Below are 14,597 nucleotides of genomic sequence, written 5' to 3' on the forward strand. Positions count from 1 at the left end.
CCTCCTTGAGATCCAGAGTTACCATCCAGTGATCTTTGCCTAGCATAGGTAGAAGTTGTTGCAAAGTCAACATTTTGAATTTTGGAATGTCCAGGTATGTGTTGAGAATAGACAAATCCAGAATCGGCCTCCAAGTGTCCCCCTTTTTTGGTACAAGAAACAGGCGAGAATAAAAACCTAGGCCCACCTCTAATGGAGGCACCTGCTGGATAGCTCCCATTTGAAGAAGTAAAGAAATCTGTTTGTGGGCCTCTGCCTTTTGCTGAGGAGGAACGTCCGGCATGCCTTTGAAAGGGGGCAAAGTGTGGAAATAAAACTTGTAGCCTCTGTTTATAATGTCCAACACCCATTTGTCCTGGGTGACTAAAAGCCAATTTTGTCTGAAAAGTGCTAACTTTCCCCCTAGAGGAGCTGCCAGACAAGAAGGATCGGGCAGCTGAAGATGCAGGTCATTGGGTCTGCTTACGAAAGGACTGGCCCCTGCCCTCACCAGCAGACTGCGCAGGGGAACTCCACGTCCTAGGCCTAAAAGAACCCTGTGCATGAGCTCTGCCCCTACCACGTCTAGACCTGCCCCTAGACTGTAAATCAGAAGAAGGGTAAGCCCATCCCTTAGTAGGCCAATTTCTGCTAAACTTAGGGGGCTGCACTTGTAAGAAATCTTTAACAGTCTGCATAGACTTAGCTTTGTCCTCCATTTTCTTCAAGACTGACTCCACAGGAGAACCAAACAAAACTTCAGACTGAAGGGGAGCATCCAGAATTCGAGCTTTAACATGCTCTGACAAGTTCTGATCCTTAAGCCAAGCATGCCTACGAATAACTGATCCAGTGGCAGCCACCCTAGAAGAGGCTTGCAAAGCATCAAAACCACACTGCAAGGAGTCTTACCCACCTGATCAGAGGCATGAACCAAATCCTGTAATTCTTTACACTCTATGCCCTCTGCTAAAGCATCCACCTTAGATTTCAATTGACTAAGAAGAAAATTCTGGTATTTTAGCATATGAAACTGGCAATTTAAGGCCCTCATTGCAAGCGTGGAAGAAGTATACACCTTTTTACCCCACCTGTCCAGAGCTCTAGAGTCCTTATCCACAGGAACTGGGTTCTTTACAACAGAAGCCCTGACACCCTTAGGTCCCTGGCTAATAGTTTCAGGATCCGCCCTAGGGCTCTTATACAAATATTTATGAGCCTCAGGCACCCTGTAATACCTATCTGGCTTAACTGGAGCAGGAGGCAAAGAGTCTGGATTAAGTGAAGCCTCAGAGAAAACATCCTGTACAACATCTAAGACCGGAGGTATAGCCAAGGGCCTATGTTGAGGTAAAAACAAGAATTCCCTAAGCCTCTTTCGGGAATCTGAGAAATCCTGACCTTCCCATTTAAAATGCTCCCTCATAGAATGCAGGGCTTCTGAAAAAGAAAAATCCTCTGGAGGGGAAGCAGAGGGACTAGAATCCTCTGCATCAGAATCAGAATAAGGGGGAAAATCCTGAATGTCTTCAGCCGAAGACTCTGAATAATCTGAAGAATGCTCCAATCCTTCCACCTCTGGCTCCACCCTAGGCCTCTTATCTGGAGGGGGCATAGAACCTCTAATTAAGGTAATTAAATCTTCTGCCATTTTAAGCATGTGTTTTTTAGGCACAGAACCTGCAGAACTAGGACTGACACCAGAGGAAGATAAACCAGGCCTAGCCTTAGAAGGTACCTTAGAAACAGAGGGAGAAGGCCTAACTACCTTATGCAAAGAAGGGAGCACAGCCACCTGAGAGGCCCCCACAGCCTGACCTGACTCCTGAGAGGCCACATCTTGCAAAACTAAAGGTTCCTCCTGAGACTCAACAGAAACCTCGGCCGGATCCACAGACTCCACCGTGGTCTCTAAAGAACCGGCGTCCGTTCCGGACGACTCATCCTGCCTGGATTTCAAAGATTTCTCCTTGCGCTTCTTCGCGGTAGCGCGCCGGAGGATCCGACGGCATATTATAATTACACCGCTTACCGAAGACAAGCCTAGCACAATCTAACCTACGCTTAATAGTGCGCTTATTAAATTTAGCACAAAAGCGACACCCGACTACGTCATGCTCAGGCCCCAAACAAGGAATACAAAGAGAGTGGTAATCCCTATGAGGTATCTATTTCCCACAAGAAATACAATTATTCACTTTTTCTGACATCCGGAATTAACTGAGGCAAGAAAAGACAAAAATATTCCCCAACGGGGTACTTAGCCCAACTTGGTCTTCGGTCTGAAACTCAGAATATGAAAATTTCAGGATGCCGAACGGCACTTGCAAACGCTGCTTCTGCTTCGGACCATGCGGCAAGAAAGACTGAGGATATGACGTCGGTCATGCGCTTTAGTACTACGGCGTACTGACGTCAGATCTAAGCGACCATGACCGACGCCAGCCTAACAGTTTGGTATTCGGGCCGACCGAGGACAGCGGACTACCCACAGGTTATGACTGCAGCAATGTGAGATGAAGAACATCAGATGCAGGTACTGCAAAAAGGTGAAGATTGGGAAGAAAACTAAGAGGTGAACTTACAGAACAGTGAAAGAAATGGAAACTATTAGTCCCACTGTGGGTAGCCTGAAACAGTGAGAAGGCTTGTTTTGTGTCAGTTAGGAAAACTGGGATTTGAACAAGTAGCAGGTATGGAGAAAGGGTGAGGCTGTGTAGAAGACTAACAGAGTTCAACTTCACTATTCGCTGCTTATTTTAACAGGTGGAGGGAACTAAAGCATATGAATCTCACTCTGTTGTGTTTGTTCTTGAAAGAACCAAATGGAAGAAAAAAGAATAAATGCGAGTGAAATAACTTTTTCTTTAGATATTTTGTGTTAAATTGTTTAACATTGTAAAATACAGCATAGTATGTGTCTAATTTAAAAGGTAAACGCATACATATAGTAATACATAGTGTGCATGCAGAAATAACTTTTGTGGCAGCTGACTTGATTACTAAGGGGAAGCCATCAAAAAAGTAACATAGCATAACACTTTCACCGCAGCTTGGCGCAAAAACATGAAAGAAGGGTAAAGTTAAACAATGCTGAGATGTACAGCTGTGTGGGTGGTGGACTAGGAGGTAGTATAGCCATATCCCACGCCTGGGTGTGGGTAATGCTGGATTTACCCACGGTTGGCGTGGTTTGGTCCCGAGGGACCAAACAAAGCCGGTAAATACAGCATTACCCACACCCAGAAGTGGTTATTATATATACTGACATTATTTAAGAAAAGAAACTATTACTTTTCTTAAATAATGGCATAGTATAATGCCTGTTTACTGCCCTTCCGCAGATGTCTGGCATCCGCGCAGTTCTGATGTACTGTGCGCCCGCAGTGCATGGAGAAAGCAAGATTTTTTTTACTGTTTTGCTATGTTAAATGGTTTAATAGCGAGACAGTTTAAAATAAGCAACGGAGATCTGTCTCGCTATGTTAAACTCATTTAACATAGCAAAACAGTAAAAGCAACGGAGATCTTGCTTTCTCCGTTGCTTTTTGTTAAATGGGTTTAGCATGAGACAGCTTTAAAATAAGCAACGGAGATGTCCGTTGCTTATTTTAAAGCTGTCTCGCCATGTTAAACCCATTTAACATAGCGACAGTGTTTAGTAGAGTTATACTAATGGAAAAAGTCCGACCAGACCTTTTTCCATTAGTATAACTCGATTTACAATGTGCACGCTGGCCAATCAGCGTGCACGTTTTGGGGGGGGTGATGGTATAATATGGAATTACTAATACAAACATGACAGTTAATACTACTACTACTACTTGATTTGCAGACTATATGTTACAAAGATAGTCTAAAAGAATGTACATTTGGTCCAGGGTGGCAGTTTCATTTCTGTAAGGTAAGCATGTTCAAGTGAAGACCGCGAGACTAGTGGGGCGTTTCCATAATGTCTTGGTAGAGTGCAGCTATCTGGCTTGTCTAAGCAGAAACTGACAAGCGTTGAACTGACACACTCAAGAAAAACATCAATCAAGAGATGTTCAGAAACTGCACTCTGTCACCTCTTCTGTGAATCTGTTAGCTGGACAGCAGCTTAGTCATAGAAGAGCAATAATAGCATTTTTTTGAAAAAGGTGAAATTTAAAAAGGGAAAATAAATGTAAGTTTAAGAAACAGCACTGAACCCGAATACCTACCCCCTGCAGCTTTAACATGAGACTGTTCTAAGCATAAACCACTAAACTATTTTACTTTTAAAAGACTAGACAGTGAATTTTGTGAAACAGCTATTTTTTATGTAAAAGGTTAACTAAATATATATACAAACTGTTTTACACTTGGAAAGGGATAATATATTACAATTAAAGAACTAGTAATGTGTTTATGTGCAAGCCCTGGCAAAATGTGTCTCAATATGACTACTCTTACGTTTAGGGTAGTTGCTAGTACAATTAGCTACCACTGATAAATATGAGGCTTTGGAGATTTTCTGCTTTTAACTAGTAATTCTTCTATTTACTTGTTAAAAGGATTTGTGTAATGGTATGGTAAACTGAACTGTTTGGAATAGTGTGGCTTGAGCATAAACAAATGCGTGAAATTACAAAAGTCAGGTGTTACAACATGTGCATAAACTGCTAGCAGGAAGTATATATCATGCATTGTAAAGTGACTGTAACTTTAAAATAGCAGAATGGCTGCTTTGTCAACTGTAACACAGAATGCAAATGGCCTTACAGGCATTAAAAAGAGTACTGCGCTATATTAAAAATTGTAGGGTGCAAACTATCGAATGGCGCAGTGGTGCAGAAGTTGCACTGCACCTTACAGCAAGAGGTTCTCCGGTCTAATTCTCGGCTAGGGAGCCTTCTGTGTGGAGTCTGCATGTCCTCCTTGCATTTGTGTGGGTTTCCTCCGGGTACTCCTGTTTCCTCCCATGTTACAAAGACATGTGTCTGGTGCGTTTCTCCCCGGGCCTCCGCTGAAAATTGGATTCATTCCAAGTTTCACTTTCCCGGTAAACAAATGTTAAATAAAAAAATAAAAATAAATAAAACTGCCATCTTACAGGAGCTGCTTTTGCATAGAAATGAACATGTGATTTTGATAAAAGCAGGATTTCAGTGCAGATATTTGGCAGAATATCAGGGACATAGAAAAAGGAGCATTACTATATTGATAGGAAGAGATCCCATAAGTGTGGAAGTAGAGGCGAAGAAAGACAATAATGGAAGATTTATGGCAGTGAGGAGATGCTGCCAAGGAAAGAAATATTCCTTTGAGTGCATCCATGTTTCCTCTAAAACTTATGGTGCTTGAAAGAATTATGGAAGACGCAATATATGTGGTGACTGGAATTTAGTGTGTAGCACTGAAGATATTACAGTAGGTAACAGAAGGGAAAATATAACTAGATAAGGCAGATTTTGAAGAAGTACATCAAAGTATTTAGCATGGAGGATGGTATTTTTGGAGAAGCAGTTCAGAAGGAATTTATGTTATTCTCCAAAATAGCATAATTTGGATAGACTAGACTGAAAGTATACAACACAGGAATTAAAAACATTTTCTATCTGTATTTTACTGTCCATGTTGATCATCATCTGCTTGGTCTCTTCCCACATATCCTTAGCTGCCACAGCAGAGTTCTTTTTAATCCATATGCCTAAATACTGAACAAATTTGACTGAAAACACATTTGACTCATCTCATTAGAATGAATCATGATGGACTGAAAACTAAAGTTAAGAAGCACAGATTCACTGTGTGTGTTTTTTTTTTTTCATTTTCTCACCTTCGGTATGACTGTGGAATTAGTACATGATTTAAGTAAGGGTGATGTGGGGACACAATTCCCAGTGGCGGGGATGCAGACAGGCTTCCTCCCTTAAAAAATGTTAAAGGTATGTTTGCTGAAATGAACATTTCTATGATACATGTTTGTGCATCAGCAGTGATTCACGTTGTGTGTTTTTTTCCGTCTTTGACACTTTTCTGTGACTATAGAGTTCGTAGTAATAGTAAGCGGTTACGAAATGTGCAGAAGGCTTACCTCCCTGTAAAAAAAAAAAAAAAAAAGTTTTTAAGGTACACTTAGGTGTGATAAAATTTTTCAGTCAAATGTGATTCTATGAAATTGTTAGTCAAATGTTTTCAGTCAAAATTGTTCAGTCAGTTGGGTTTCAGTGCAAATAACTACACTAGTCATACCACATCCTGTGGTTGCAGTAAAGATACAGCTGGAGGAAAAGGGTGGAAGAATGAAAGGAAAAATAAGGGGAGTAAGTAGATTAGCAAAAGATGTGGCTAGAGAAAGCAGAAACGATGTTGGAATAGGAAGAACAGTAAGTAATTAAGCTAAGCTGTAAGCAAAACATTTATTTTCTGTTGAGATATTTTCCTATTTCTCAATGGAAAATAGGTAAATATGAAGAGATTTTAATCCAGGAGGAAGTGATTCCAAAAAGCTTGGGCCAATCAGACAGACATAGTAATCTACACAGTGAAGCCATTTTGTGGGCAACTGACAAGGCAGTGATGTTGAGAGGGAGAGATCTGTGGTTAACACATCTGACTGCAAGGCAGCTGGCTAGGAAGGAATTAAACTCTAGATGTGGTGGTTTAAATAAAAATAATCCAAGTGGGAGTTGAGATATTTGCTAAATAGGCAGCCAATTAGTCTTAGAAAGGATTAGTCAATGAGTTTGTAATGTAGTTTTTTTTTTTTTTTCTTCATGGCTGAATAGGTAAATGGTTGACCACATAGTACCTGGTCAGGCAGGATGACTTTTTCTGATTGACTCACCTGAAGATACACTTGCAAAGTATGAAATTTTCTGTCACAAAAGAGAAAATAAATATGACTAAAGCAATGGTCAACAAAGTGTTAATGGAAGTTTAAATGAGGGTCAAGCAAAATGCTTATGTAAAGGAGGAGATCTGTTGATTCAGTGGGTTGATGATTGTTAAGAATTATTTTAAAGAGACAGTGGAGCTTTTGAGGGTAATGAAGACTGTGGTCTAAGTTTTGTTCTGCTCTAAGAACTAAGTTCATTTTTGGAGGCTAGGAACACAGGTTAAGTCCGTATAGACTTCTGGTACTCCTTGAAGGCTGAGGCCAAGACGTCAGAGATACAATAAATAGTACAGTTTTGTACCTACCATAAATGTAGATGTTCGAAGATCCACATTGCTGCAGTCCTAACACTTGGGTAGTCCGCTGTCCCAGTCGGCCCGAATACCAAAGTATAAGGCTGACGTCGGTCAAGGCGCATTAGTCTGACGTCAGAACGCCAGGGTACAAATGCGCATGACCGACGTCATATCCTCAGTCTTTTCTTGCCCCAGATGTCAGAAGACCCTTAAAAGATAAGGCCAAAACCAAAAAACACCAAACACTCCTGTACCAAATATATGTACAATATATACAATTTTACAAAAGTACAACCCCACCCACACAACCACCCCTAAACACAGAGGGAAGGAGGGAGGGTAAATTGGACTGCAGCAATGTGGATCTTCGAACATCTACATTTATGGTAGGTACAAAACTGTACTATGTTCTTCATCTCACATTGCTGCAGTCCTAACACTTGGGTAGAATCCCAAAGCAGAGGTAAGGGAGGCTGGCAAATCATAAAGAAGCAGGAGCTGTCAACATGCCCTGCAAAATAGCCGTGGCAAAACCAGCCCTAGATTTAGAGTAGAGAGGAAGGTGGTAATGCTTAGAGAAAGTATGCACTGAACTCCAAGTAGCTGCCTCCAAAATATCCTTAGTTGCCACCCCTTAGAAATGCTGTTGAAGTGGCAGTAGCCCTAGTGGAATGAGGCCTAATCCCAGCTGGAATCTCCTTGCCATGATGGGAATAACAAAATGCAATGCAAAACCCAATCCACTTAGAAATAGTTTGTTTTGACACAGGCTTGCCCTGAGAACTCAAAGCAAAAGAAACAAACAACTGCTGAGACTGCCTAAAATCCTTAGTCCTGCTTAAATAATAACGCAACTGCCTGTGTACATCTAAAGTGTGCAAAATCTTTTCCCCTTATTTTGGGGATCTGCATAAAAAGTAGGCAAATGAATAGTTTGGTTTAAAGCCACACTAGAGACCACCTTAGGCATAAAGGAAGGATTAGTACGTAATGATACCCTATCCTTATGGAAAATCAAAAAGGCTCAACCGCCATAAGGGCCTGCAATTCAGAAACCCTTCTTGCAGAAGTAATGGCCAACAAAAAGCAGTCTTCCATGACAAGTATTTCAATTCAGCAGTAGCCGAGGTTCAAAAGGTTGTAGAGTAAGTTTCTCCAACACAAAATTGAGGTCCCAAGCAGGAGTAGGAGCTCTACGTGGGGTCTTATATTCTTTGCCCCTCTAAGAAATTGCTTGAACAAAGGATGAGAAAACAATGGTGGGGCACAATCATAGTGAGCTGAAATTGCTGCAGCATGAATCTTAATGGAAGAGAAAGACAAACCTTTGTCCAATAACTCAGTAAGATATTGAAGAGCCACACTCAAATTAGGCTCAGAAACCTCCAAATCCTTTGCTGCACTCCAAAATAAAAATCTCTTCCATTTGTCTGCGTACACTTTCCTTGTACTAGGTCTTCTGGCTTCCATAATCACATTCAAAACTTGTTGAGGAAGTTGAGACCTGCTGTGGTTCAAAACAGAATATGCCAGGCTGTTAGATGAAGAGAGTGAAGCTTGACATTGAGTAGATGACCGTCCCTCTGAGACAATAGGTGTGGAATCAAAGGTAAAGGCCATGGAGGCTTCCTTACCAGACTCCTCAGTAATGGGTACCAGTGTTGCCGAGGCCAATCTGGAGCTATTAAAATCATCCTTGGCTTGTCTTGTCTGACCTTTAGGAGTACCTTTGGGAGGAGAGGCAGAGGTGGAAAGGCATACATGAAGATTTTTCCAACTGAAAGAAAGAGCATCCACTTTCCAAGCTGTGTGATGAAACCTTTTCGTGCAAAACTTTGGCAGCTAGTGGTTTAGTGGAGAAGCGAACAGATCTATGTCTGGAGTTCCCCATGACACTGTCAATTTCCGAAATACATGAAGATCCAGTTTCCACTGTGGGGATCCATGATTTGCCTGCTTAACACATCTGCTAAGGAGTTCTGTGCTCCCGGCAGAAACCTTGCCTGAAGATTTAGTTGCAAGCTGAGCGCAGTCTCCCACAAAATCATTGCTTGCCTGCATAGAGGATAAGAATGTGTTCCCCTTGTTTGTTGATGTACCACATGACAGTTGTGTTGTCTGTTAGAATCAACACCTGCCCTGGAAGAAGTAACTCCTTGAAAGCCATTAATGCAAACTGGACTGCTAACATCTCCTTCATGTTGATATGTAGATGCTGTAGTCTGGCAGGCCACTTGTCTTGTATCCACTTTCCATTCAGATGAGCTCCCAAGCTATGTCTGAGGCATCTGTCGTTAGAATCTGACTCGCCTCTGGCCGGGTCACAGAGAGTCCCTTGTTTAGGTGACATTCCTGAGCCCACCACAAAAATTCCTTTTGAATGCAAGGTATTATTTGAATGACAGTGTCCAAATCCTGGCAGTGCTGTGTCCATACATTTTGAGATACCATTGCAGCTTCCTCATATGCAGTTTGGCATTGGGAAGCACCAGAATACAAGATGCCATGAACCCTAAGGCTTGAAGGACTGTCCTTGCAGTCAGCCCGGACTGAAGAGATAGTTGATGGAAGTAAAGGGAAAGATTCTTTTGTTTGTCCGGGGTTAAAAGGCCATCTGGGTTGCTGTATTCAGTCTCACACCCAGAAAGCACATGTCTTGAGAGGGTACTAGACTGGACTTTATTTCGCTCACAGAATACCCCAGGCATCTTAGCACTGCTATCACATATTCCAAATGCTGAAAAAGGTCTTCCTTTTCTTGAGCCAGAATCAGGCAGTCGTCCAAGTAAGGATAGATTTGTATCCCTTTTAGCCTGAAGTAAGCTATCACTGGAGCCAGAACTTTGTGAATACTCTGGGCAGTAGATAAGCCAAAGGGCAATGCAGAGAACTGATAATGGGAATTCCCAGCTCGAAAACGCAGATACTTCCTGCAACTTAGTCTGACAGGCACATGAAGGTAAGCCTCCTTGAGATCTAAAGTTACCATCCAGTGATCTTTTCCCAGCAGAGGTAAAAGCTGTTGTAACGTCAACATTTTCAACTTGGGAATGTCCAGATAAGTGTTGAGGATAGATAAATCCAAAATTGGTCTCCACGTGTTCCCCTTTTTGGTACTAGGAACAGGCGAGAATAAAATCCTAGGCCCCTTTCTGGCACAGGAACCGGCTGAATGGCCCCTATTTGGAGTAACAGAGAAATTTGCTTGTGAGCCTCTTTTCTTTGTAGAGGAGGAATGTCTGGCATGCCTTTGAAAGGAGGCAAGGTATGGAAATAAAACCTGTAACCGTGGTGAATGATATCCAATACCCATCTGTCTTGGGTAATTAAACTCCAATTTTCTTTGAAAAGTGCCAGCCTTCCTCCCAAAGGTGCTGCCAGACGAGAAGGCTCTGGCAGCTGAAAAGGCAGGTCATTGGGTCTGTTTACGAAAGGACTGACCCCTGCCCTCACCAGAAGACTGAGCAGGTGAACTCCTGTTCTAGGCCTAAAAGAACCTTGAGCTCTGCCCCTACCACGTCTAGACCTACCCCTAGACTGGGAATCATAAGAAGGATATGTCCACCCCTTAGTAGGCCAATTCCTACTAAACTTCGGAGGCTGAACCTGCAAAAAATCTTTAACAGTCTGCATAGACTTAGCCTTGTCCTCCATTTTCTTTAAAACTGCTTCCACAGGCGAACCAAACAACACATCAGATTGTAACGGAGCATCTAAAATCCTTGTCTTAACATGCTCAGCTAAATTCTGATCCCTCAGCCAGGCGTGCCTGCGAAGAACCGAACCAGTGGCAGCCACCCTCGAAGAGGCCTGTACAGCATCAAAACCACATTGCAAAGAATGCCTACCCACCTGTTCAGAAACCAGAACTAAATCCTGCAACTCTCTACACTCAATACCTTCCGCCAGAGCATCCACCTTAGACTTCAATTGTGAAAGGAGATAATTTTGGTATTTTAACATGTGGAACTGGCAATTCAAAGCCCTCATGGCTAAAGTGGAAGAAGTATACACCTTCTTTCCCCATCTATCCAAAGCCCTTGCCTCTTTATCAGGAGGAACAGGATTTTTAACAACAGAAGCCTTAACACCTTTAGGCCCCTGAGAAACAGTTTCTGGGTCTGCCCTAGGACTCTTAAAAAGATACTTATGAGCTTCAGGCACCCTATAATACCTATCCGGTTTAACTGGGGCAGGAGGCAAAGAATCAGGGTTCAGGGAAGCCTCTGCAAAAACATCTTCCACCACATCCAGAACAGGAGGTATAGCTAAAGGCCTATGCTGGGGTAGAAACAAAAATTCCCTAAGCCTTTTCCTGGAATCAGAGAAAACTTGACCTTCCCATTTAAAATGCTCCCTCATGGAATGAAGAGTCGCTGAAAAAGAAAAATCCTCAGGAGGAGAAGCCGAAGGAGTAGAATCATCTACATCAGAATCAGAATAAGGAGGATACTCCTGTAAGTCTTCAGCCAAGACTCAGAAGCCTCCGAACACTGCTCAAAACTCTCAAGCTCAGGTTCCACCCTAGGCCTCTTATCAGGAGGGGCATAGAACCTCTAATCATAGTAATCAAATCTTCTGCCATTTTAAGCATATGTTTCTTAGGCAGAGACCCTGAAGAACTAGGAGAGACACCCACTGAAGTTAAACCTGGCCTGCCTCTCAAGAAGCCTTGGAAACAGAAGGGAGGGCCTAACCACCTTAGGAAGGGAGGGAGAACAGCTACCTGAGAAGCCCCTTCAGCCTGGCCTACCTCCTGAGAGGACACATCTTGTAACAGTAAAGTCTCTCTGAGACTCCAAAGAAACTTCTGGCAGAACCTCCGGCTCCACCGAGCCCTCTAAAGAACCGACGTCCGGGACAGACGGTTCTTCCAACCTAGGCTTTGCTGCTTTGTCCTTGCGCTTTTAGACGAAGCGGGCGTCGGAGCATCCGACGGCATTTTATAATTACAACGCTTCCCAAAAACTAACCTGGCACAGTCTAATCTTCTCTTTATAGTGCGTTTGTTAAATCTAGCACAAGAGCGACATCCAACAACGCCGTGCTCAGGCCCTAAGCAAGGTATACACAAGGTATGGTAATCCCTATGAGGTATCTGTTTCCCACAAGAAATACAGTTATTCACTTTCTGACATCCGGTTAAATACTGAGGCAAGAAAAAACCAAAATATTCCAACGGGTACTTAGCCAACTTTGATTCGGGTCTGAAACTCCGACTTCAGAAAATTTCAGAACGCCAACCTGCACTCGCAATACTGCTTCTGCATCGGACCATGCGGCAAAAAAGACTGAGGATATGACGTCGGTCATGCGCATTTGTACCCTGACATTCTGACGTCAGACTAATGCGCCTTGACCGACGTCAGCCTTATACTTTGGTATTCGGGCCGACTGGGACAGCGGACTACCCAAGTGTTAGGACTGCAGCAATGTGAGATGAAGAACATCATGTGGTGGATACATTTGTTGCTTCTTTTTTCCTTGTTACTCTGTGGTTGTGCTTATATTATACCCATATCTGCATACAGTATAATAGGAAGAAGGTGTAAACCATTGGGATGAGTGCAAATAAAGACAGAGAATAACAGAAGAGATAGTACACAGCCTCTGGGAACACTTGTGGCTGTAGTTCAGCAAAGACATTTGTGAACCTAAATCAACCTTGATACCAACTTCAACAGCTGTGGGGAAGCTCATTTGGAGGTGTCTTGGTAACCATGCTTTTTTTCATATTCAGTTAGATAACCCTAAGTGTACTAGCTTCTTGAGTATTTTGCGAAGAGTGGAAAGGAAGAAGATGGGCCTAAAAAAACAGACCTAGATTTGGGTCAACAATTTTGGGAGAGGGGTGATGACAAACAGTTTCATGTGCACAGCATGGAGCTGCTGTACAGGAAAAGATTGTAAATGTGAAGAAAAAGAGAGGCTATATGTATACAACACAAGACAGTAAACCAAGACAAACGGTCATCTATACTTTGATGGGCACCAAGAACCAAAACTACAAAGCAAACTGCTAACATACATAGCACATACATGCTTGATAGGTACTTTCAAAGCACTGTTTAAGAAAAACTCAGTATTTAACAAGCCCTTAAGTCTGAGATAAAACATTGTAATGTTAGCTATGTTGTATACAGGGGAGTGCACACACACACATATATACAGGGTCTATTTCATAACATCAAAGTTCCAAAAACTTCGAATGTTATAACATTGAACCCAAAACCTCGAAGGCTGACAACATCGAATTCTTTCCCAGGGAAAGAATTTGATGGGCCATTTCCATGGCTACACTATTTCCTCCACTATGGTGCGATCTCGGAATTGGCATATGTAAGTAGGGGGTGTTGCCCCCCACATTAGAAATGGTTTGTAGTGTTTGTGTGTTTCATGTTTTGTGCTGGAACAGCAATTTTTTTTCCTAGGGAAAAAAATTGCTGTTCTCAGATTTCAGAGTTTTACACTTTCGGGGTTTCAAGTTCGATGTTTTCATGTTTCGATCTTGTGATATAAACCCCATATACACACTTTTTTTTTTTCTTCATCACTGCATCTGCTGATTACCATACAAAATGTTTTATCAGCACATGCAATATATATATATATATCTGCTTGTAAGTTTTAGCATTTGTGGTTATAATGCACCCTCACCCTACTTTAACCATCACTTCTAATCTATATGATGTATTTTATGCATCTTCTTCTTTTGTGCCTTGTCATGAATAGCTGTACTGTCACACTGAAAACTGGACAACACTGTCCCTCTGGGTCTACTAGGCTGGCACACAGAATAATGAGGAGACATGCACAAATTACTATAACAAGTGTATGTGCAATGACAATAAGGAAAGATATGAAATAACATGATGACTGGAACCAACTTACCAAAAGCACCACCGATCTCTGCACCACTGGTTGGAATATTAACATTTACAATGCCACAGTCTGATCCTTTAGGTCTGTGAAGAAAATGAAACAAACACAGATTTAAGTACAACTTAAGTGATGCAACACATCTCTTACACTTTATTTATTGTTTGTTAACCAGGTTGGTCCAGCTGAGCCAATGGCCCATTTTCAGTGGAGACCCGATGAGAAAAGCTCCAGTCACTATTACAGAGATACAACAAAAGTAAAGATTACAATGGTTATACTAGCAAGAACTTGTATATTAATATTAAAGTTAACAGTGTCATACAGTTGTTTTCAAGTAGCAGAATTTATATAAAGTAAGGTAATTCAAATGCAAAATATATTTACAAAGCAGAATACATTTACAAGAAAAAAGTGTAATTGTAAAGTAGATACTATAATTAGAAGAAAAAAGTGTAGCTGATGGGAGCGAGAAAATGGAGTTAGGTAGCAAGTAGTTAGTACATCAGGTTGGAGCAAGACAGAGACAGGACCAGCTCTTTTGCAGACAGTTTTTTTAAATTCAACTTTGAATTGGCGTT

General features: G+C 41.9%; 1 protein-coding gene across 1 annotated transcript in view; it reads right to left on the bottom strand.

Annotated features, from left to right (window-relative positions):
- ALDH7A1 (aldehyde dehydrogenase 7 family member A1) overlaps positions 1-14,597 on the bottom strand; it is a 760,748-nt gene that overhangs the window by 94,441 nt on the left and 651,710 nt on the right. The window contains exon 16 of the mRNA XM_044060782.1: positions 14,029-14,102. Within this exon, the coding sequence (XP_043916717.1) occupies positions 14,029-14,102 (74 nt within the window). The remainder of the gene's footprint in view (positions 1-14,028; positions 14,103-14,597) is intronic.

The sequence above is a fragment of the Protopterus annectens genome, chromosome 2.part0 (assembly GCF_019279795.1).
Source record: "Protopterus annectens isolate FY-2018-M chromosome 2.part0, PAN1.0, whole genome shotgun sequence".
NCBI lineage: Eukaryota > Metazoa > Chordata > Ceratodontiformes > Protopteridae > Protopterus > Protopterus annectens.